General features: G+C 50.9%; 2 protein-coding genes across 6 annotated transcripts; one reads left to right on the forward strand and one right to left on the reverse strand.

Moving 5' to 3' along the window:
- Positions 1–6161: 6161 nt before the first annotated feature.
- Positions 6162–8916, reverse strand: LOC142035793 (E3 ubiquitin-protein ligase TRIM7-like). Of its 2 annotated transcripts, none has more exons than XM_075038307.1 (3): positions 8551–8916; positions 8340–8402; positions 6162–7685 (listed from the first exon to the last, which is right to left on the reverse strand). In XM_075038307.1, exons 2-3 carry the CDS (start codon positions 8383–8385, stop codon positions 7165–7167), a joined length of 567 nt encoding a protein of 188 aa, XP_074894408.1. In that variant the 5' UTR covers positions 8386–8402; positions 8551–8916; the 3' UTR covers positions 6162–7164. The 2 variants fall into 2 exon arrangements, with proteins under 2 accessions (XP_074894408.1, XP_074894407.1); XM_075038306.1 differs by having other exon boundaries at positions 8340–8437; positions 8551–8869.
- LOC142035792 (butyrophilin subfamily 1 member A1-like) lies at positions 8750–20718 on the forward strand. 4 transcript variants are annotated; one of them, XM_075038302.1, is made up of 12 exons: positions 8750–8947; positions 10945–11045; positions 11752–11856; positions 12933–13280; positions 13830–14111; positions 15151–15255; positions 15850–15870; positions 16524–16544; positions 17192–17212; positions 17682–17702; positions 18178–18210; positions 18608–20718. In XM_075038302.1, exons 2-12 carry the CDS (start codon positions 11027–11029, stop codon positions 19123–19125), a joined length of 1494 nt encoding a protein of 497 aa, XP_074894403.1. In that variant the 5' UTR covers positions 8750–8947; positions 10945–11026; the 3' UTR covers positions 19126–20718. The 4 variants fall into 4 exon arrangements, with proteins under 4 accessions (XP_074894403.1, XP_074894406.1, XP_074894405.1 ...); XM_075038305.1 differs by lacking the exon at positions 8750–8947 and adding an exon at positions 8965–9128; XM_075038304.1 differs by lacking the exon at positions 8750–8947 and adding an exon at positions 9156–9232.
- Positions 20719–22006: the final 1288 nt, after the last annotated feature.

Genomic DNA, 22006 nt, shown 5'->3' on the forward strand with positions numbered 1-22006 from the left:
GACGGGACCGTGGGCTTCGTGAGTTACCCGCTGCCCTCCGTGTCCAGCCGCCAGCCGATGAGGCAGCGCATCGACTGCTGGCCCCATGCCGTCGCTTGGTCACAGCCATGATGTGCTGTCCACGCAGGCCCTGGGTATGGGACAAAAACTCCTGGCTCAGCTTGTTTCCCCAAAACATGCTCCTCAGAGGACCCATGTTAGTCTAGCCTTGCTTTTCAAGGACCTCTGCATTCCTGAAGGCTTCCTACCCGCAGCGGCACCAGAATGCGGAGATACCTCTTGCACAAGGAGAGAGCTGAATTTAAACTCCCACAAGTCTTCACGGTGCAATACTACATGAAATTGTTGTGTTTCTCACCAAAATGCTGTAATTGTGCAACTCAGCTGCCAAAGAGTTGATGGGGGGGGGGGAGCACAACAAAAAGGAACCCATTAAACCTTTTCTCACCCTCCAAAACACAAAATTCCAGTGAAGAGGATCCAGAACACCAATCTGTTGAGAAACCCAGCTTTCCTCCTGTCTCACCCTGCCTGTGTCAGAGTGACTAAGCTGGCTTTGAGAAAGCAGTTTCCTCTTCTTGGTTGAGGTAGGTGTCCCTCACCACACAGGACAAGTCCTCTGGGGTGTTTCCCATGACAAGGAGGGTGCTCTGTGCTTCAGAGAGGCCCCTCACATTTCAGGATTGGTTTGGGGACTCTGCAGGTATGTGCTCATGGCTGGGATCTCTCCACAGGACCTGGGGCTCTGGGTACCAGCCAGCTGGTCGGCACACAACTTGGAGGCCTCCTTGGCTCTTCTCCACAGAGATGTGAGGACCAGACCCCATGGCTAGAATGGCATTAAAAGAAAAACTGGGCTAAGCTATGCATGTTTTCAACATCTGACATTTACTCTCAGATTCCAGAAACCACAGCAATGAGGAATTGCAATTATTTTGCACAGGCTAAATGAGAAGAACAAGCTCTTCCATCTTATTCCAAGCCAGTATCAAACTAAGAGATAGTCTTTATATTTCAGGATCACATGTGCTTCTCAGTTTCTTAAAGAGAGAAGTACAATAGGTGAGAGGGAAAAAAAACCCCCTTGAAATAGGGCGCAATCTCCAGCTGCAAAGTTACCTACCACCTCCATATAATCCTACGGAAAGAGAATAGAAATGCCCAAGTCTGCTTATTTCTGGGGTGCTTCTGCCCTGGACCCTCTTGGATAAAAACCCCAAACCAAACAAGCAGAGGTGTCCTGGCTGGCAGCAAACAGCCTCCCCTTCCTAAAAGTCGCAAGCAGCTTCACTGTCAGGAGCGGCCCCTGCCATCTGATGTGTCGCTACTTCATTTTTAAGAGCTTTCTCTCCTAAACTAGGCAGACACAGACTACGAACCTGTCACCTTCAGTTCCAGCTGGGCATCTTCGTTTCTGATGCCGCTTCAAACCAAGCAGGTGAAATCCCTCATCAGAGGGTCGGATGGCAGAACGTCTGGAACCCGCACAGCCCTGCTGAACCTGGCGTCGGCTCCCCATCCCCTCACGGTAGCCACGCTTGAGTGGCGAGTGTGGCATCTGGAGCCAGGTCACCTCCAAGGGCCAAGCACTCGTCCCCAGGGAAAGGCAGCAGGGCAGCACTCCCCCCAGCAGCGAGGACTGAGGGGATCACGTCCCAGCACTGCCAACCCAGCTAGGGAACGGGACCAGAGGGGACTCAGAGAAGCAAGGAGGCACTGGCCACGATGGATTCAAGAGGGCCTGGCAGCAAAGTCCCTCACTGAGGGAGCCTGTGCCACCTCCTGCAGCATCTCGGCAGAGTTTTGCTCCTTTGTGGTTGTCCAGGGACACAACAGGGCTCTGGCCTCCGCACCATTATGGATTAATACAAAGAGCTCAATGTCTGGCACAGAAAATATTGGCTGGGGGTGACGCTGGGAGAGTTTTGCTCATGTGCCTGCCCTGCCTTTAATGGAGAGGTGATAAACACTTCCAGTGAAGGGCTTTGGGCTCATTAATTCACTCACCCACCTGGTCTGCTGGGAGAGCAGCGCGTGTAGCCAAGTGGCCCATGCATCCGCGTGGCAGGGGAAGGAGCAGATGAAAGAGGCAAGGAAATCTGTTTAAATAGCTTTAAATCCCTACAAAATGGCTATCAATGACATGCATGCTAATTCATGCAAATAGTCTCAGCACTGGTGATACTTAAAGGCATTCAACCAGCTGCCGGAGCTCAAAATAAATGGGGGGATGAGGGAGTGGAACAGCACACCCAAAAGCAATAATCCTGGGGTTAATCTGGGCTGGGAGCACAAGGGGAAATATTGCTGAAAGATGCAGCTGATCTGAAATGAGCTGCAAGTATCGTGGTGGAGAGTCCTATCTGCCTCTGGCTTGCAAACGTGCAACATCATGAAGTACATAATGAAGCAACAGAAAAATGAAAGAACCTTTGTCTTTGCAACTGTACGACGTACAAAGGAGGAAAAGGCAAGGAGGGGAAAAACCAAAGTACTGTGGGCAACGCAGAGGTAGGAGGAACAGGAAAAAGGGAAGCTGGTCTGTGGAAGGGGGGTTTGGAGAGTGTTAGCCGGGTGACTGTTGGAGGAAAATCCTGCTAAGGACAGCAGGGCTTCTTCTGGGTTAAAGTCATCCAGATCTAAACACCAGACCCCCCCTTTAATTTAAATAAGGGTGGGATGGAAGGAGAATTGGGGGTCTGTCTTGCTCTGGCTGTGCTGTGCCACCCGAGGTCCCACAGCTGGAGGTGTCCCAGAGCCACCGGGGGGACCTGCAGCTGCCTGGGGGTCCCACAGCTACTGGGGTCTCATCCCAGCAGCCATGCTTGCTCTGTTCCCAAAAGTGAAACACCCCGAGCATCTCTGCCCAGCATCCCTGTTGTGCCCGGCCACGGCGGCAGCCGAGGAGCCCCGGGAGGAGGCGACTTGCTCCATTTGCCTGGATTTTTCCTGCGCTCTGGTGATGCTGGACTGCAGGCAGAACTTGTGCCAGGGCTGCATTGCCCTGAGATGGGCACGGGCCACCATCCCCTCCTGTCCCCAGCGCTGGGAGACCTTCCCTGGCCGCACGGGCAACACCGTGGAGAGGCTGGAGTGGCTGGGCCAGCCCAAGGTGGGACGAGGGGAGGCTGCTGGGACACGTCCGTGCACCTTTCTCGACCGTTGCTTCATGTCGGTGAGGAAAGGCTGCCTTCTCCACTCTAATTACCTCTTTTACCGAGGCACTTTGTCATGACGTGCGACGGCTGGGGGTTACTCTGTGTGCAGTCCCTGTGCTGCATAGCTTTTTATCTGCTCACAGCTTTCTAAGGCATTCTTTGCTAATGCAATGTTTTTATATACCTGTCTGAAAGCTTTCTAGTCTGTGGTTTGCAAAAGCCCACACTCTCTGCAAGGAGTCAAAGCTGTAGCTACACCCTCTATGCTTTTTGTTTGTTTGGTTTTTAACCGCTCTCTTCCTGTTGCTGCCCATGCCTTGTGGCTTGACATAACATTTATCAAGTTTTCCTAAGGATAATGGGAGTCTGTCCTCTGTATTGTGTTGTGCAGTTTACATACATGACGTATTATAATTTCCTGCCCTTGTGGCCTCTCCAGCGTCCCTTGTCATGTTGCTGCCTGCCAGACCAGGGTGCTGGTAGTGGTTGTAATCAGGCTTTAATATTATTTTGATTTTTGGCATCTGACTTCACAGGGATTCTCTCCAGGTACATGGGTTGTGGTTCCACTCCAGCTGCCAGTGCTGAGCTCCTCACTCACATCACTCACACCGGTCCCACCCAGTAGCTGCTTTTGGGGACACACACCCTTCCAGACACAGTGGCTGGTGTTCAGGACCCCCGCCTGCTGTAGGAGCTGCTCTGAGACCCCACTGACTCCAGAACCTGAGACCACAGCCCCTGGGTGCCTGCACCCCCCATCTGATTGCAGTAGCTGCCACCAAATCCATTGGCACTGGTCCCTCCAGTAGCTGGCACTTAGTCCTTGCAGCACTCACACCCATGGGATACAGGGTGAGATCACACAGACAGTTGAGAAAGGATATAATGAGAAGGTAGGACAGACTGCAGTGATCAGGTGCAGGGCTGGGTCAGACGAGCGCACTGACCAGCTCCGTTTTACCCAGGACCAGTCCCTTTTATACCCCTTGCTGCCTGTTCCTCCTTGGTTTCTCCCCAGTCCCCTTCCCCTGCGTGTTCCCTCACCACTTTTCACGGTCCTACCAACCCCTGCGAGCATCCCGGACTCACAGCTCCAGAGGCTGACCCTGTGCCAGAGGCTGCTTATGTCCAACCCAGGGAACGGACTATTATTTGATGGACACACAGCGTACATGTGGGCAGTGGGGAGCTCCAAAAGGGTGTCCCTCCTTCCAGGAGGAAATACAGTCACAGCTGGAGAGCCTCAGGAGAGAGAAAGGAGAACTGGAGAAACGGGAAAGGAAAGAGCGATGGATCTGTCGGGACCATCTGGTAGGTGCACAGTGCAACTGGGAAGAACTTCATTTAGGGAGGGTGAAGAAAAGTCGATTCTTGGCCTTTGTTGTTGGGCAAGTGAATTGTTGTGTCCAGCTGTTGGTGCATGATAAGCACCCTGGGAATCACAGTCATGCTCCACCCCAGAAAGTAAAAGCCGTGGATGCTTTTAATTGCTGCCTGTCCCTTTCCGTGGTCCCGCCCTCCCTTGAGAGAATTGTTTCTGCTTGTAAAAGAAAAAGTGAAGGTGGAAAGGCAGAAGATTGCCTCTGAATTTAAGCAGCTGCGACACTACATGGAGGAACAAGAGTGCCTGCTGCTGGCTGGGCTGGGAGAGCTGGAGAAGCAGATTGAAACAAGATTGAAAGAAAATGCTGCTAAATCCTCTAAGAAGGTTATTTATCTGGATGGCCTGATCAAGGAGAAGGAGTGCCAGCAATCAGGACACAAGTCCCTGCAGGTGTCTTGGCAAACAGCACGAGGCACCAGCAAATCAGAAACATGCGACAGGCTAATCTTACCTTGATTATCTTACTTATTAATCTCTACCTTGCTGCTGTGTCCATTCACTGTGCAAGGGGAACGTGAGGAATGTGTGTGCAGGATAAGTAGCACTGAGCTGCTTGTCTCTCCTGTCTAGGACACTGGTGACGTTTTGAGCAGGTATGTGCTGCTTTCTCCCTTAAATCACTGCTGCTGTGGGGATGCAAAGATTCCCGCCCCAGAACAAAGCTGGATACCTCAAATACCAGGGATGCCCCACTGATGGTCATGTTTCATTTTTCCAGAGTCTGATGAACCCGTATGACTCTACCAAGAAGGTCTATCCCTGGGGAAACAGTCAAGGACATGTCACTTCTAAGGTCTCTGATTGCAAGCCTGGTTGGCTTCTCCACTGACTGATGTGTAGTGACACTAAGGCACAGAGACTGGGGCATAGTGCCTTTGGCTCACGGCTTCTGCACTTTCTTATGATGCAAGTTTGCTCTGAAAGGACAGGGTGACTGGGGGCACCAGGGCCATCACTTATAATAGAAATTTAATTGCAGTTAGAGCATCGGGACTGAGTAGTTACCTAGCCAATGAGACCTGCTGTCTCTTCTTGTTGATGCTGTTGTGTAAAAAACAATAAATAAAGTAAAATAAAATAAAATTAGAATGAAATTTCTGGAGAGTATCGATTCAGCTGGAAAGTGGCCTCTAGCAACTGGCACTAACAGGAGGCTGAGTTAAAGGAGGAATAGAAATGCTGTGGCTTGTAAGACTCCAGGTGTGAGAGGGCAAAACTCCAGCAAAAGGAGTGGAAAAATTTAGAGGTTTACATCTTCTCCAGCCAAAGAATTAATACTAGGAATTTGCTGAAGTTTAGGAAGAGTCTGTAGGAATTGCTGGTTTGAGTCTTGCTGGTTTGTAGAACTGCCAGGATTTGTGGTATTGCATGGTAGAAGTGAAAAATATGAATAACCAAAGTTATATAAATAACCAAAGTTCAAATGCTGGTCAAACAAATGTGAAACTAAATCCCATCCCACAAGACCTTGCTGACAGATAAGAAGGGCTTTAAACATGTTGGCTCTATCTCCTGTTGAAAAACCTGACCTGTGAAAGGGAGATTGGGGGCTGGAGTGGAAGGGGAAGGATTCAAAGAATCGTGAAGAAAAACAATGCTACAAACACAAATTCTGCTTAGGATGTTTAATACAACCTCTGGAAAAGGAGGGTTGTGAAAAAGCAACTGTGATAACTTGCTTAAGGGTGAAGCCCACCCCTTCTCTTTGCTCTGTGCCCAGAAGCCCATGGTGACCTGCTGGGTTTGATTCCAGCTCTTCACAGACCCATACCCAGCTGCCTCTGTGCTTCAGCTGTGGGATCTTGCTTTTCTCCCAGTGTGCTCGTGTAAACGCAGAGCCACGGCCCCAGCAGGGGTGAGCTCTCCCTCCTCCTGCGTGGGCACGATGTCAGCTTTGGCCCCAGGAGCTGAGGACGTGCTGGTACCAAGATGTAGGCAGCCGTTTGGAGACCTCGTCCATTCCTACCAGGATTTGCCCCTCTTCTGCGCTCTGCCAAGAACATGACTTGCCCCTGCTTTTGGGATTAGCTCCTTGGATGGTCCCCTGGGTTGCTTTGCTGGATTGCTGGTCTCACAGATGTGCAAAACCCAGGTGCGATGGGATGTCACCTGTCCCCATACCGTGCCAGAGAGGATGGTGAGCCCATCCCCTAGTGCCAGGGCAGGATATCTGTGCCTGACCCAGTGCTCCCACTCTTTCCAGCTACTGGAGGAGACCAGTGCTGTTGTCTGTGCCCAGCTGTCACCACAAAGGTGACAACTGAGTAGGGTCTAGCCAGCAATATGGCTGGAGAAGAAATCTAGACTGGACCCAGGCAATGTTCCCCTTTGCCTACGTTAGCCTTTTCTTCTGCTAAGAGCAGGAGTTAGCAGGAGAGGACAAAGCAAGGTCCCTGGGAGTGGGGACCCCCCCACACCATTGTGAGGTGCTGGGGATGAAGGAGCCTCTTTGGCGGTGTCCATCTCCAAGACCTGACACTCCTCCCACTTGGTGGCCAGAGGAACCATGTGAGGAGAAGCTGGCAGGATGCAGGACCGTCCCAGTTCCCAGCACCAAGCCCCAAGATGATGGTGTTCGCCTTTCTAGTCTCCCCTCCTGCCACCCACACTCCCTCTGCGTCAGGGACACAGCTTGAGCCATGAGTCCATCCCCACCCAGAGCCATGGGCATAGCCTCTCCCCAGGACATGAAGCCAGGCAGAAAGCAAAGATTGGGGCTTTGTTTTCAGCATCAGCAAATGCCACCTGCCTGTCTGTGAAGTCCAGGCAGACCTGGATGGCCCTGGGGAGGCAGGCAAGGTGCAGGGGGGTCCAGTCAGGATCAGTGAAAGCATGGTACTGTCCAAACCACTGCCCCACGGCCCAGATCCCCTCCTGGGGGGTAAAACTGAGGACCCCTTTCCTCCTGACAGACTCCTGGGCCACCCCCACAGCCCACCAGTCCCCCGCCTTGGCCACCTCCACCTCCCAGCAGTGCGTCCCTGCGGTGAAGCCCTGGCTGCCCAGCACACACGGCTCCGTGTCGAACCGCTCGGGGTTGTCGGGCAGCGAAGTCCACTCATCCCCTCGTCCCACGCCTCGCTGGTCGCCAGCCAAGATGAGGAAGGGGTTGGCGGTGTCTGGGTCCAGGGTCACGTCGGCTGGGGACAGAGGAGGAGAAGCTGCTCAGGACAGGCAGCCCCAGGGGTGCATCGGGGCTGCATCCACCCCAGCAAGAGAAGGGACAGGGCGATTTCCTTTCCCCTGCCCAGAGATGTCCAGTGTGGGGTGGGAAACCCCCTCTTGCTGGACTGCCCCAGACTCAGAGCCGCCCTGATCCTGATCCAGGAGCTTCCATGCGATCCCTGGCCAAGGAGACTTCAGTTTCCTGCAGGAGGATGCACCTGAGTGGATGGGTGCACATCTGCTGTGCAGACACCTGCACCCGAGCTTGGGTGTCTCTAGAGCTGCCAGAGCAAAACAGGCACGTCTGGGCACAAACCAGTGCAGACCGCCGTAGATGATACCCCAAGACCAACGACCCATGGCCCCAGATTCCTGTTTCTTTCTGTGGGCAATGGAGGGAGCCAAGGATGGCAGCTCATGTCTTTGGTGTTGGTGGTGTGGTCTACAGATAAGCACGAGGAATTCAGCTGGGCGTGTTGCAGCCACCAAGTCTCAACCCCATGACAAGCCCAGGCTGGGTCAAGCCCCGGGTGCTTTGACCCTAAATAGCTCTTCCACAGCAGAAGCAGGATGCATTTTTCTCCTCAACAGAGGACAGTTCCCCCTCCTTTTCCCTTCTGAAAACCCACCTCTTCCACTCATCTCTTCCAGGGTCTCACTCTCTTCTCTCTCCATCCTGGACACCAGCACATCTGCAGAAAATCAAGAGGTGGGGAGGCAGGATTCCCTGTTGAAAGTGGAAATTACAAGATTCAGAGACTGCCTAAAGATGACAAAGAAGCACGAGGAATGGTGGAAAAGTCACAGCATTCAGGCACTTTTTAGACAGCCAGCACTCACCTGCAGGCTGGCTCCAGGAAAGGAGGTTTTGGATGGGTCTGAAGGTCTTCAGACTGCTCTCCACTCCTCTGATCTCCTCAGCAGCTCATGGCTGGACTGGGCTTGCAAAGCATTTCCAGCTTGTTCGAGTGCACAGAGCAAAGTCCAGAGGGGCTGGAGTGGTCTGGAGAGCACAGCTGGGAGTCCAGCACCTTCACCTCACTGGGGGGATCACACCACTGGAGCTTCCACCTTCCCTCCTCTTGGCAACAGTCTCCCGTGCCCTGAAGCTGCTGGCGGGTGTGTGACCTCATCTAACACTTGAATTTGGGAGTTCCCTCTCAACGTTCCTGCAGTGCCTTCGTCCTGTTTGTATCACGGGACCTGCCGCGTCTCCCCTCCCTTCGGCCAGCTGCAGGTGGGTGATAAGAGCCTGCTGCACCGCTGGAAAAGGCTCTATTTTCCTGTAGCTTAAAGCCCTCCTAGGTCAAGGGCACCATGTGCACCTCCAGCCCAGTGGGATGTCATCTGGGGACACCAGCTACAGACCGGTGGCCACGCTCTGGGTGCCCAGGCTGCGTATGGTGATGAGGGAAGAGGTCTGGCTCCTTACAGGCACTGCTTGCCCAAGACTTGTCACGCTGCCAATGGGTTTCAGGGTGGAGATGTTTGCAGGGCACGTGTTGCCTCGATCGCTCAACTGGTAAATGGGGGACAGCAGGTGCTGGGCTTTGCATCCCACCTCTTTGTGCTCTAGGCAGCTTTTCATGTGCCCAGGGGTGATGGTCTCACCCCTGCTCTTAGGGAACTTGGGAGGCGGCACCCACTCTGCTTTGTCAGATCACTCTGAAAGCCACCGGTCGAGCACAAAGCAAAGCAGAGTGTGAGGGCACCTGCTGCCTGGCGCTGGGACAGGGGTCTGGGAAGTCACGGCTGGGGACAGACTGGCTCAGCAGGGACTATTCAGTCAGGGACCACCGTCGCATGGTGGCACGGGCATGGCACGGTGGGGGCTGCTGCTCGCAGCCAGTATATGCAAGCAGCTGCTGCTGAACCTCCTATCTCAGGGTCGACCAGTGACAAAGTTATCCCAGACACACACACACACACACAGCCGGTCGCACAGCACCCACCTGCAGGACCCACATCACCCACCAGCACAGGCAGCCACGTCCCCGGGGCTGGCAGAGGCAGGAGGTCACTACTGCAGGCACACACGCGACACCCTCTGTGTTTACGTGCACATTTGCAGATACCTCACGCAGAAGCACGGCCCCTCTGTCTGCCCGGACCCTGGGCCCTCTCGCCTTCCCCACGGGTCCTCAGCTCACCAGCTGCTCCAGCTTGATGCTTGCTGCTAACACGCAGCGCTCACACACTCAGCCCACAGGCACCCCACACTCGGGGGCCTCCCAGACACCAGCGTGGACCTTCCGCCTGCCTGATAGCCCTGCCTGGACCTGGGGACTCCGACTCACCAGCCAGCCAAGAGCACTGACTGGCTTCGTTTTACCCGCGACTGGTCCCTTTTACACCCCTTTCTGTCTGTCCCCCACCTTGTCCTCCCTGATTCCCTTCCACCGCACGTGCCTTTAGCTGTTCATATACTTCCACTGACACCCCCCAGTATCTGGGACCCCCGGCTTTGCATCCTTACAGTCACAAAAGCCGGGCTGGCCCCCTTCTGAAGTGATGCCTGCAGACTTGCCATAGCCCAGCGATGTTATGAGTGATGAGGTTGCTTTATTACACTTATCTCTGCTATCATTTGTTGGCCAGGTCTGTGTCTCTGTACGCTCCATTCATCATCTCCCTCTTTTCCTTGTCATCCCTTTTGGCAAGGTCCCTGATCGGGTCCCGTTACCTGAGCAGGTGCTCTCACCTCCCGCGTGCGCCCACGCTCCCGGCTGGGGACGGGAGGTTGCTGGACCTGGCTGGGCTGAGCACCCTGCGGGGCTGCCTTCGCAACACATCTCAGGGCAGCAGCTTTCCCTGAACAAATCATCCTCGATGGCCTCACCTTTTGGCCGGGGCAGGAATTACTTTTAAGCAATTGTTAAGCTAGTGCTGGGCTTTGCTGCCACCCCGGCACTGCCTCTGGGTGCGAATCCCAGCTCAGTCACCCTCCTCCTTCCCACTCCCTCCGGGAAGGGAACGTGCAAACTGCTGCCAGTTTCCAATCCTTCCCAAGTCCAGGGAGAGCTGTGGGAGGAGGCTGCGATCCGCAGCCATCGAGGGGGTCTGTGGCAGGACCGTGCCTGTCGATGTTGCCAGAAAAGCATTTCTGGAGCAAAAGCATTGCTGAAAAAAACCCCGAATGACTCGGTGGCTTTCATTTTTGGCTGGAGGCAGCGGAGGAGGAAACAGTTGACAGGCTGGGACACAGAGTGACGTTTTTGTTTCATTTCTGAACAGGGAAATGGACAGCTCGCATTGGGGTGGCCCCTCTGGATGCACTACATGATGGCCGAGCAACCACTGCCCCAGCCCTGATCCCATGAGTTCGGAGCCTCCAGGTATGTGGCATCTCTCGGAATGCTGCGGATTGAAATCGCTTTCTGCCATCTGCCAAAATTGGTCATAGTTTTCACTTCTTGTTAACAAAGCCAGGACTAGGTCAGCGAGTGACAAGAGCATTTGGGGTGGGGTTCAGAGAAGGACCAGGTCCCATCTTGGCTGGGTGTTGAATTACTGTTTTGATTATTTTGCTTTCCCTGGTCTGAGACCTCTTCCCACCCTCAGTGTGGTGGCAGGGGATGAGCTACTAACTGAGCCCTGAATTTGTCCCAGAGGAGAAGCACACAGCCCCAGCTCCACATGTATTTGGTCTGGGTTTCTCCTTCTCATCCTGTGCCTTACCATCTCTTTCTTATGGCTGGATAAGAAAAGCAAGGGCTCCATATTAAAACAACTGCCACTTTTTCATAGAATTAGAGGAGATGTTGCAGCTTGTCCTTTGTTTCCCCATGGGAAATTCCTACAACTTTTTATACCGGTTGGGTACTTCATATGTAAAGCAGCAAGCAAAGTCTTCAAAGCATTAGCAAAAGCTGATGATGGAAAATTGATTTCAACCTTCAGCATCTGTCGCTGTTCCCTAGACATTATAAAAAGGAGCTACAATCTGCAATAAACCCCTTTAAAAGTGAATTCTGCCTTTTTTTTTTTTATTCCCTTGTTTCTCCTCCCTTTTGCCCTTTCCCTCTCCTTCCCCATCTTCAGGTTGTGCTCCAGTGAAGAGGATGCTCTCCAGTTTCCACCTCCGCTGCTCTTTGCTGGCTTTTATCATCTGTGGTTTAGTTTTCCAAGTTCACGAGCTGCAGTCAGGTAGGGAATCCCCCTGGTTCTTGCTGATCCCTGTGGCATTGCTTCCAGCCTGAGTATGTTCCCAGTTGCCAGTGCAGCAACTCCCCGTGAAGGGCAGAGCACAGAGCAGGGTCAGGCCCTTTGCCATAAACCTTGTCCACTTCTGAGAGCACCAACATCCCTCTGGATCCTGGTTTATTCCTCTGGCCATGTCAGGACAGGCATTCACACAACCTCGCTGAACTCGGAGATTTGATGATGCTGATGAGTTAATTATGGTTTGCTGCTATTTCCCTCCCTGCTTTCCCTGTTTGCAGCACGTTCCCAGCATGTCATCTCTTTACTGGGCTGTGTCCAGGGTGCACTGGACCCTTTGCAGAACCAATTCAAAAAAGGGAAAAAATATCTTAAAAAATATTCTGCCCTCTTTTTCTGTTAGATTGCTGACCTGAAGCAGCTTCTTCAGGGCAGCCCTGGCCAAAAAAAAAAGTTGACTTGTTTTTTTTTCCCCTCATCCAGAAACCACTTTCTCTGTGAGTTGAGTGGCCAGCTTATTAATAAACCTTTTTTTTTAAAATTTCCAAAGGTGCCCAGAGCACCTGAGATGTTTTTATTTTCTCTTGTAATAGGTGTGAATAGCTGAGGATATTTGAGTTTTATTTGTACCCAAGTTGTCTGCTTTCTCCAGCCAACCACCCAGAAACCTTCCAGCCACTTCTTTCATTCCTTATCCTGCTTTCTCCCACCCTGAGCAGCATGGGCGGCACTTGTCCCCTTGAGAACAAATAATCTTTTAGGAATTTGAAGAACTTTCACGGTAACGCAGGACAGGGAAGCAGAGGAACGGGTCGTAGCCTGACCCCAGCCTACTCACCGTGCTGTGTGGCAGGGGTCCCTCTCCCAGCCCTCCCCTCAATGCCTCGTCTCCCCTGGCACGGAGACGCTGCCAATGTGATGGCGTGGCACGGTTACGCTGCCAATGTGATGGCGTGGCACGGCAGCACGCGAACCACACGGAGCAGCACCCGCTGGCTTTCCAACCTCAGTCGCTGCAGCAAACTCACGGTTATTCCTTTTCCCCTGGGGGTTTCTCCCAGCTCTGCTCAATGTGACAGGACCCCCTGGCCCCATCACCGTGGCCATGGGTGAGGATGTGGTGTTGCCCTGCCGCTTCTCCCCGGAGCAGAGGGCGCAGGACACGGAGGTGACCTGGTTTCGGGAACACTTCTCGCCCTTCGTGCATCGCTACAAGGGGGGCCAGGACCAGTATGGGGAGCAGATGCTTCAATACCAAGGGCGCACCGAGCTGCTGAAGGACGGCCTCGCCAACGGCAGCGTGGACTTGAAAATTTTCCGTGTCCAATTGTCTGACAGAGGGAATTACACCTGCTTTATTCACCGTGACTCGGATTACGATGAGGCTGTGGTGGAGCTGAAGGTGACAGGTCTGTAGTCCGTGTCCCCGGTGCCTCTATTTTACTTGCTTGTAGCCAGTGCTTTTCTTCCCTGTCCTTCTTCCCAGAAGCAATTTCAGATGGTTGCTTTGGAAATAGGGTTTTATTAAGTGCCGTGGTTGAAAATACTAAGAATGTCTCAGAGAGGTAAAAATCCCTACAGAGCAGCTGTAAGGACCTCATGAGATATGCTACCTACTTCAGAAGTGTTCTCGATATTGTTTTCTTCATATAACTGGGTGTAAGAAAAAAATTTGTCATTGGGTAATAAAGTAAGAATGTCTTGGTTCATGCTTCCATATTTTAATATCCAGGCCTGCAGATTATTTTGCTGCAGTAGTAGCCTCCAGAGCAGATCTTTGAGTTACGTGAAAAAGACTGCAAGAAATGTCCCGACTCCAGGTGACACTCCTCTTAAAAAAAACCCTGGGATTTGTCTGTGTTGAAGTTTAGCCCTTCTTGACAGCGAAAGGAACAGCCACCCGCCCTTATTCCCCCAGTAACCCATGGGATCACCCAGGGGTCTCTCTTTTCCCGCAGCCAGCGGCTCTGCCCCGCTCATCACGCTGGAGCGCTACCAGGACGGGGGAATCCGGGTGGCCTGTCGCTCGGCCGGCTGGTACCCGCAGCCCCAGGTGCTGTGGCAAGATCCCCACGGGCGGCATCTCCCATCCCTCTCAGAAAACGTTACCCAGGATAAGAGCGGACTCTTTGCAGCGGAAAGCAGCATAATCCTCACCAGGGGCACGAACCAGAAACTCTCCTGCTCGGTTCGACATGTCCTGCACAGTCAAGAACAGGGATCAGCTTTTTACATATCAGGTGAGCAGAGGACGAGGGCATCACCCTGTTAATGTTCCCAGTGGAGCTGCACTTGGGAAGCGCCGCTGGCAGAAAATCTCAGGTGCGTTTTGCAGGCTGTGTCTTCAGCGCATCGCGGGTGTTTCGCACGCTGCGTGTACAAACAGCTGCGGCTTTTGGCAGCGTTTGTGCAGGTGTGCGGCCAAAATTCACCAGTTTTGTCTTGAAGTGTGGGTTTAGGGGGGGAAAAAGGCAACCCTCATTGTAGCAGAGTTTCTGTAGGCACCTGGGTTAAATACAAACATTCATAACACTGGAACCAAACAAAAAAGGAGAAACCGACCCGTGCCCTTAGTCTCACCTGCTGTGAAATCCTGTTCTACCTGTTTGGTATGAGAATTAAATAGTTGTGTCTCATATTAGCATCTGCATATATTGAATATATTTGTATTTTTTTTCCTTATCACACAGATCAGCTCCTTTCTTACTGGAAGATCGATTTGAGGCAGGGAGTATGTCAGAACAGAGATGCAATGGTGAACTGGACTAACCATACACCAAACGGCACCCCACTATCACGTGCTTTTCATCTGCATCCTGTTCCTTTTTTACTTTGGGAATGAACAATTTTGGGAGACTTTATTTCCCTGGGGGGCCCATACCTTCTGGTGATACTGCTCTGCACTGGAGCGTTGTTGTTGATGCATATGTTACCCTGTTTCTGATCCTATGTTGTCTAATGAAATAGAATATTTTTTTTCCAAAGGAGAAGAAATCATGATTTAACTAGAAATAATTTAGTTAGAAATCCATTTTCCCTTTAAAAATCCCCCACAATGTAGGCAGACAAAACGTCATCCTCAGACAAGCGCTAAATTGCCAAAATTATTTTTTTTTTAAATATTATTTTTTGTCGGTTTGTGGAGTACAGTCAGGAGCTGATTTTTGCCCTAGCTGGGATTCAGACCTGCTTGGGATGAGCTTGTATGAAATAGAAATAATCTACTTCCCATTGCTACTTGCAAAGTAACCTAACCCCTTTGGGGATTTTATATTTCAGATCCCTTTTTCCACAACGCCCATCCTTGGATGACTGCCTTGTGTGTGGTCCTGGTTGCTGCGGTCATTCTCCTTATTATTGCTGCTTATCTATTTAAAATTAAAGGTATCATCCTGGTGTGGTGTTTGGGGAAGGGGGCTGGGCAGCTGTCCTATTCATCTGCCTCTGGTTTTGACAGACAAGTGGGTTTAAGAAATGCCTGGATGGTCCCAGAGTCTTGTCTCAGTGTCTTGGACACACGTACAGTGCCAGGGAACTTAAAGACCCAGGGATTTAATTTCTGGCAAGAAAAGAAAGGTTGTTTCTCCAACAAAAAGGGTAGCCAAGAAGTAAGTGGGCATAAAAGCAGCGTGAGCCAGCCGTTCCTCTGCCCCAGCCGAGGGTGGATTCTGCCCACAGAAATGGAGCAATAATTTGCCTGGCCCTGCAAAAAAACCCCTGGCACTTCTGGGGGCCTGGCAGGGCTTCCTCTCCTTCTGAAAGACCCCTCTGGGAGTAAATAATACAGAGGAATAAAGGAAACTGAAATCCTCTATCCTTACCAAAAGGAGATGGAGCCAGAGGGTTGTACAGGCACTGCAGCACTTCCAGAGCTTATGGCCTTTCTGCAAGGGGCTGTAACTCCTGGTGTGGTTTAATCAGTGCTCTTTGGAAGGGATGATTTTAAAAATTATTTACATTTCTTTCTTTCCTTCATAGGAAAGCATGAGCAAAAAATAGGTAAGCTTTTCTTTCCATTTTTCAGAAACTGGAGAATTCCCTCAAATGGAAGAATTCATGGGGCATGTTTCTCAGGGATGTGGGGGAGGGAAATGGTTTGGGTAGCAGCTATAGGAAATTGTGAAATTAATTTATGAAATGATGAAATTATGAAATGATGTTGTAATTTTAAGGAAAACCATTGAATAACCAAAGAAAGCGTGAACAGATGTTCTACCAACAGTGAACTTCGCTTTTCAAAGGGTTGTCAAGGTTCTTCCCAAAGCTGGAGGAAGCTTTGAGGTAGCACATTTCATTTTGCACAGGCCTCAGCTTTGTCTCAGCACTAAAAAACCACAGGGACAGGAAAGGTTAGGTAGCACTGAAGGTGAGATTTAACCCCATGGTGCTCCTTTGTTGACGCAAACCTGCCCCTTCATCTTCACCTGCTCTTGCTCAGGTCTCCAGCAAGGCAGTCCTGGCCTCTGCCCAAGGTGGGTTCAGGGAGGGGGGGCAAGATCTCCAAAAGTCTTGAGAAGAAAGGTCTTGAGGAGCTCCTGGGCTGAAGTTTTTCCATCATAAGCAATTTCAGCCTCGTCTCCACCCCAACAAGTGTCTCAGGGGAAAAGGAATCAGCTTTGGTGGTGATGCTCTGTTCTGGTTTTGCTTTTCAGCGATGCAAGCGGCAGCACTGAGTAAGTCTCACTCCCTGTCTTCCCAGTGAAATCTTCTGTAAAACTTTCAGACTTTTTTATTCATCCTCTCATTCTGTCCAAATGTTCTTTTCAGGCAGATACTTTACTTTGCCCTCCCCTAATATTGTGAAAATTTGCTCTGAAAAGTCATTAGGATTTTTTCCCTGAGTGGCTGTCAATGCTTTTTAACACTCTCATTTTAATTTAAGTAGTGAAATAGTACTGAAAAGTTATTGGGTTTTAGGGGAAGATTACAGAAACCTAAGATGTTGAGAATTTTCTTATAAAAATGTAGTTTGATTACCAAGAAATTAAAAAAAAAAAAACAAAACACTTGAAAAGGACATATATTTTTATTTATTTGTTCACTAGCTTGTAGCTCATAGAATTGCCAAGTAATAGCCCTTTGGCTATTAAAAGTGAACTTTTGCTAAATTGGTGCCAATGCAGAGGAAAATAAATGATGGGGAAAATAAATACAGGTCAGCTCACTCAGGAGTCATGAGCATCCTTGCTGTCAGAGTGTAAATCAGCAGATCTGCCCCCTTCATCACAGTCACTCCTCACCTGTGTCATCATTTAGCTGGGGTCTCAGGGAAGGGACGCTGTCAAATAGTAACTCACGTGTGTTTCTGTTTGTCGTTCAGAGGACCGTGATGCAGAAATCGGTGAGTCTCTTTCTTCTTCCTTACAAAGGATTTTTTACAGGGTCTGTATGGAGTGGTGGTCTTTTTTTCATTTACACTTTTAAAGTGTGAAGTCAACCAAAAAGTGGTTGGGGGGGGGGGGGGAGGAGAGAGTGAAATTGAGAATCAAAAAATTAAAGATCTTTGAAGATCGTGTCTGGGGTTGGGGACGGGTGACTGCAGCGGTGGCACAGGCAGGGTGAGAGTGCCCTGGGACACGGCCCCTTGTAGGTGAGGGACGTCCCAGAGACCTTTTCCTGCCCCAGATTTGAGCAGGACAACCTGCACCATCACCTGCAGAGCGGAGCTCGAGGCTGGGGGTGGGAGAGGGCTTTGCATTTTCAAGTGTTGGCAAAAGCCTGCCCTCCTGCACGTGCAGGTGGTTATGGGAGAGGTTATATCCAAATCAATATCCCGCAACCCATATGTACTGATTTATCTTCTTTTTCAGAGAAACAAGCTGAGGAACTTGGTGAGTATTGTTCTCCTTCCTACATGGGAGACTTTTCAGTTGGGCCATTTTCTGATCTGGGTTTTGCATGTATGTCCTGGTTTTGGTTTTCCTTTTGGGAAAGGAAGAGGTAGAAAATACTGAACTCATTTCAGAAACGTCATTTTTCTTTGCTCTCTATGCATTTTTAAGCTATTCCCTGCAATCCTTTTATACTAAGAAGAAAATGCTTTCAGTTTTCAAAGAAAGTACAAACAGGCCATAAATATGTCTGAATCAGGACAGGCAGCGTGATTATATCTGTAGAAAATGGATGGAGTCCTTTCATGTAGCTAGACGTTGAAGTTTTGAAGCTACACAGTGTGAGATGACTTTCACAAATATAGCAGCAATTCAGAAAATGTGCAGCTACACTGGCATATCATTATCCTGAGCTAATCCAGTACAAGTGTGTTCAGATTACCTCTCATGTGGTTTTCTTTTTTTTTTCTTAAAGCATGGAGAAAATACGCAGTGCCTATAGAAGAAGGTAATTAAAGTTTGGTCTTTCAAGGTGCTGAATCATCTTCCCTGCCTTAATCTCCCTTCCTGCTAGTTGCCCTCCCTCACACCCCTTGTTCGTTGGGTGCATGCCCCAGTTTTAGGCAAATCTGGAGAGTCCTGGTCCTCAGTGAGCAGTGCTGGCCACATTTTAGAGGCATGGGGACTTCTTCAGCCTGGAGGTCTGCTGACGATCCTCTTTCCTCTCCACTTGATGTCATCCGTCTGCTTCATTTTTTGTTCCTTGCACTAATATTGTTATCTTGTGCAGCTTCCCATGCTGCAGCCTGCCAGTTATTGCTTGCACCCTTTTTCTTCCTTATGCAGCCCCAGCAAAGATCTCTCCTAGGGTGAGCTCTGATGTGTTGACTCTATCTGTCCTGCAGTGAAGGTGGTTCTGGATCCAGACACAGCCCACTGTGACCTTGTCCTGTCTGACGACTGCAAAAGTGTGAAACGAGAAGACACGCTGCAGGACCTCCCCGACATCCCTGAGAGATTTAACCCGTGGCGCTGTGTGCTGGGCCGTGAAGGCTTCACCTCGGGGAGATACTACTGGGAGGTGGAGGTGGTGGATGGAGGAGGATGGACTGTGGGCGTCTCTCGACAAGATGTGAAAAGGAAGGGTGATATTGAGTTTAAACCTGAGCAGGGCATCTGGGCACTGGGGCAGTGGGCAGGGCACTTCCAAGCTCTCACGTCCCCTAATCGCACTCTCCTTCCTGAAATCCAGACTCCCAAGCGGATCAGGGTCTCTCTGGATTACGAAGAGGGACGGGTTACATTTTTCAGTGTTGACGAGGAGATTCCCATCTTCACATTTCCACTGGCATCATTCGAGGGGATAAGCGTCCACCCTTGGGTCTGGCTGGGTCCTGGGACGTGGCTCAAAATGTGTCCCTGATGAAGGGGGGAGAGTAAGAGGAAGCTTTTCTGAGGGGACCTCAGGAGTTCAGACTCAGAGAAGGATTTAGTTTGGAAGGAACTTGTGGAGTTTTCTGTTGCAATCAGCTGCTCAGAGCAGGGCTAAGCTCAAAGCTGCCTTAGGTGTCTTTGGACCTTGTTCAGCTGAATTGTGTAGGATCTCCAAGGGTGCAGATCTTGTTACCTCTCTGGACCTCTGTCCTGGTGCTGCACCTCCCTCAAGGGGAAGGATTAACCCTTTATGTTTGGTCAGAGTTTCCCCGATTGCAGCTCGTGACTGTCGCCTTTCATCCTCGCTCTCTTACCTGTTGAACAACACTTCCACTGAAAAGACACTCCTGCAACAGGGATCACTTTTTAAACCTACAGAATAAAGTTACTTCAGCAGGATTTGTCTGCATTGTGTGTCAGTACCAAATGTCTGTGTCTGAGACATTGTCTCCACCTCCTTTTGGCCTATGGGGAGTTGCAGGCACTTTTGAGAAAATGGTTCACTGCATCCTGCAGGAGACAAGGAAGGCATGTCAGTGGAATTGGTCCATGGCTGTGCTTGTCCCTGTGCCTGCCTGCAGCACGAGCCCAGGTGACGAGCTCACCTGTGACCTGGAGGCATCTAACATTGTGAGATGGAGCCCATCTGTAGTCGGTCATTCTGGGGGAGGAAAAGCTGCTTTCGCTTACAGTGCTGAGGAGCCTGGAGCAGGCCCAGAATGTCCCATGAGGGCTGAAATGAAACTGGAGAAACCAAAAATTCGTATGAAGAAGGGCATCTCATATTGCGGCATGTTTCCGGGCAATTCCAGATTTTGCTGCAGTGGAAACTGCCACCTGCAAGGGGAGGATAGAAGTATGTGCTTCTGCTGAGGCCAGACATGCTTTCACAGCAGATCCTCCATTCAAGGAGCAAGCTTGTCCAGCAAGCACGGACCTTCCCAAGGAAAGGCTTCACCATTACTGCTGAATTCATGGGCTTCTCAGAAATAAGAGGATGCACTTGCATGTGTGCCAGGGTAGGTCTGTTCATGCTCAGCCCAGGGCAGCTCCATCCTCCCACCATGGAGGAGCCCAAAGAGGGCTTTCACCTTTCTCTCCAGGCCTGCCCAGCCCCCAGGAGTAATTGTCCCAGAGGCTGGTGGTCATGTCTTAGCTTTTTTCCTTGCCATGCACAAGCCCGCATGATGCAGCAGAAGCCAAATCAGTGTGAGTAGCTGAGGGGCTTGTCGAAGGACCCAGTGACAGAGAGTTCCAAAGCCTCCTGTGAACAGTGTCATAAGTCCACAGGGACAGGCAGCATGAGGGTGGCCCTTGCTGCCAGGGCTCTGAAGAGTGGTTCATGTCCCCAAAGAAGGCTGTGGGAAGGTGAAGATACAGACCCTGCTTTCTGCACTGGAGAAGGAGCACCGTGCTCCTCAAGCTGGGGCTGATGCAGTTGCATGTTTCTATGACCCTCGGGCACCATCACCTCATGATCTCCTTCCTATTTCCCAGAGTTATATATGGTATTGGTGAGGTGCTAAAGGCAGTGGGGAACAGCCTGGATCACTTTGTTCCCTCCAAACACTCACTTGAAACTGTCTGCGGGTGAAATCAAGGTTGGGGCAACAACCTCATGGCAGATCGACCCCCGATGCATGGGAACAGGCTCTGGAACAGGAGAAGAAGTTGATGGGCTGGACAAAAAGGTGAACCTAGGGCAGAAATTAAAAAGTGGACTGCAAATGTGAGGCAAAAGCATCGTTGCTAGTAGGATGGCTGATGTAACCCTCATCTCCCTCTTGCCTTCACCTGAGGGAAGCAGGTTCAGCAAGGAGACATCATCCCTGCTCCTTTGCTCTCCCCACCTGGATGTCAGAACCCCAGCATCTCTCCTGGCCTCCTCCTCACTACTCGTAACCAGCCATGAGAAGAGTGTGCCTGCAGATGACTCCTGACCTGTGCACCCCTTTCTGCCGGTACAGTGTGCCTCTTCCCCTTCAGCAAGACATGTCGCAGTTGACTGCTTGGGTCTTCTGCTCCTTCTCCTTGAGGGAGTGGAGCATGTGGGCTGAAGGACCTTTTGAAGGTTCAAAGTGTCCTAGTGCATTCATCCACCTGGAAAAGGGAGACAGAGCGGCAGAAGCCATGATAAGGGCTGTGGGTTGGGAATGTGGGTCCATGGCATGGAAGACTAACTGGTGGTGTCATGGGGGATGCTGTATGTCCAGGGTGAGGGTAAGAGTAGTGCTGTGGAGGAGGGGCAACCACATACAGGCTTAATCCCTGCGATCCTGTAAGGTGGCCAAGGTTACATTTGCTCTCTCCCTTTCTATCCCCTGCTTTCTGTTGGAAATTACTTATGCAGAGCCAAAAAATTGTCCCCTAAGTTCTGCTTCTGCTGCTGCCTCCAGCCCTCTTACTACAAGCTGAACTAAAATGCCCCTACAGTAAGTAGACTGGAGGGAGGAAGTTTTTCTAAGGGGGCTGGCTAGGCATCAAGCTGCTGGTGGAAGGTGATGAGTGAACGCTTTTGCATCACTATTTTTCTCCCTCTTTCCTTCACTTGTTAAACTGTCTTTATCTTGACCCACAAAGGTTTTTTTCTGACTTTTAGTTTTCCAGTTCTCTCCCCCATACTGCTATAGAGGCAGTGGGTGAGTGGCTGGTGGGTGCTTAGCTGCTGGCTGGGGTAGACCCACCACAATCCACAGAATGGAAAACAAGTAGAAAAACAGTATGTCCTCTCTTCTGTAGCATCTCCCCTTGCAGCTTTTGGGTGACCCTCCAGCCCTGCAGTCGAAGATGCTCTGCAGTGACCTATGGGCCAGGGAAGTGGAGACGGCTTGGCTGCAGGAACAGACAGCAGGAGGAATTGCAAAACCGAG

The sequence above is a fragment of the Buteo buteo genome, chromosome 10 (assembly GCF_964188355.1).
Source record: "Buteo buteo chromosome 10, bButBut1.hap1.1, whole genome shotgun sequence".
NCBI classification, from domain to species: Eukaryota; Metazoa; Chordata; class Aves; order Accipitriformes; family Accipitridae; genus Buteo; species Buteo buteo.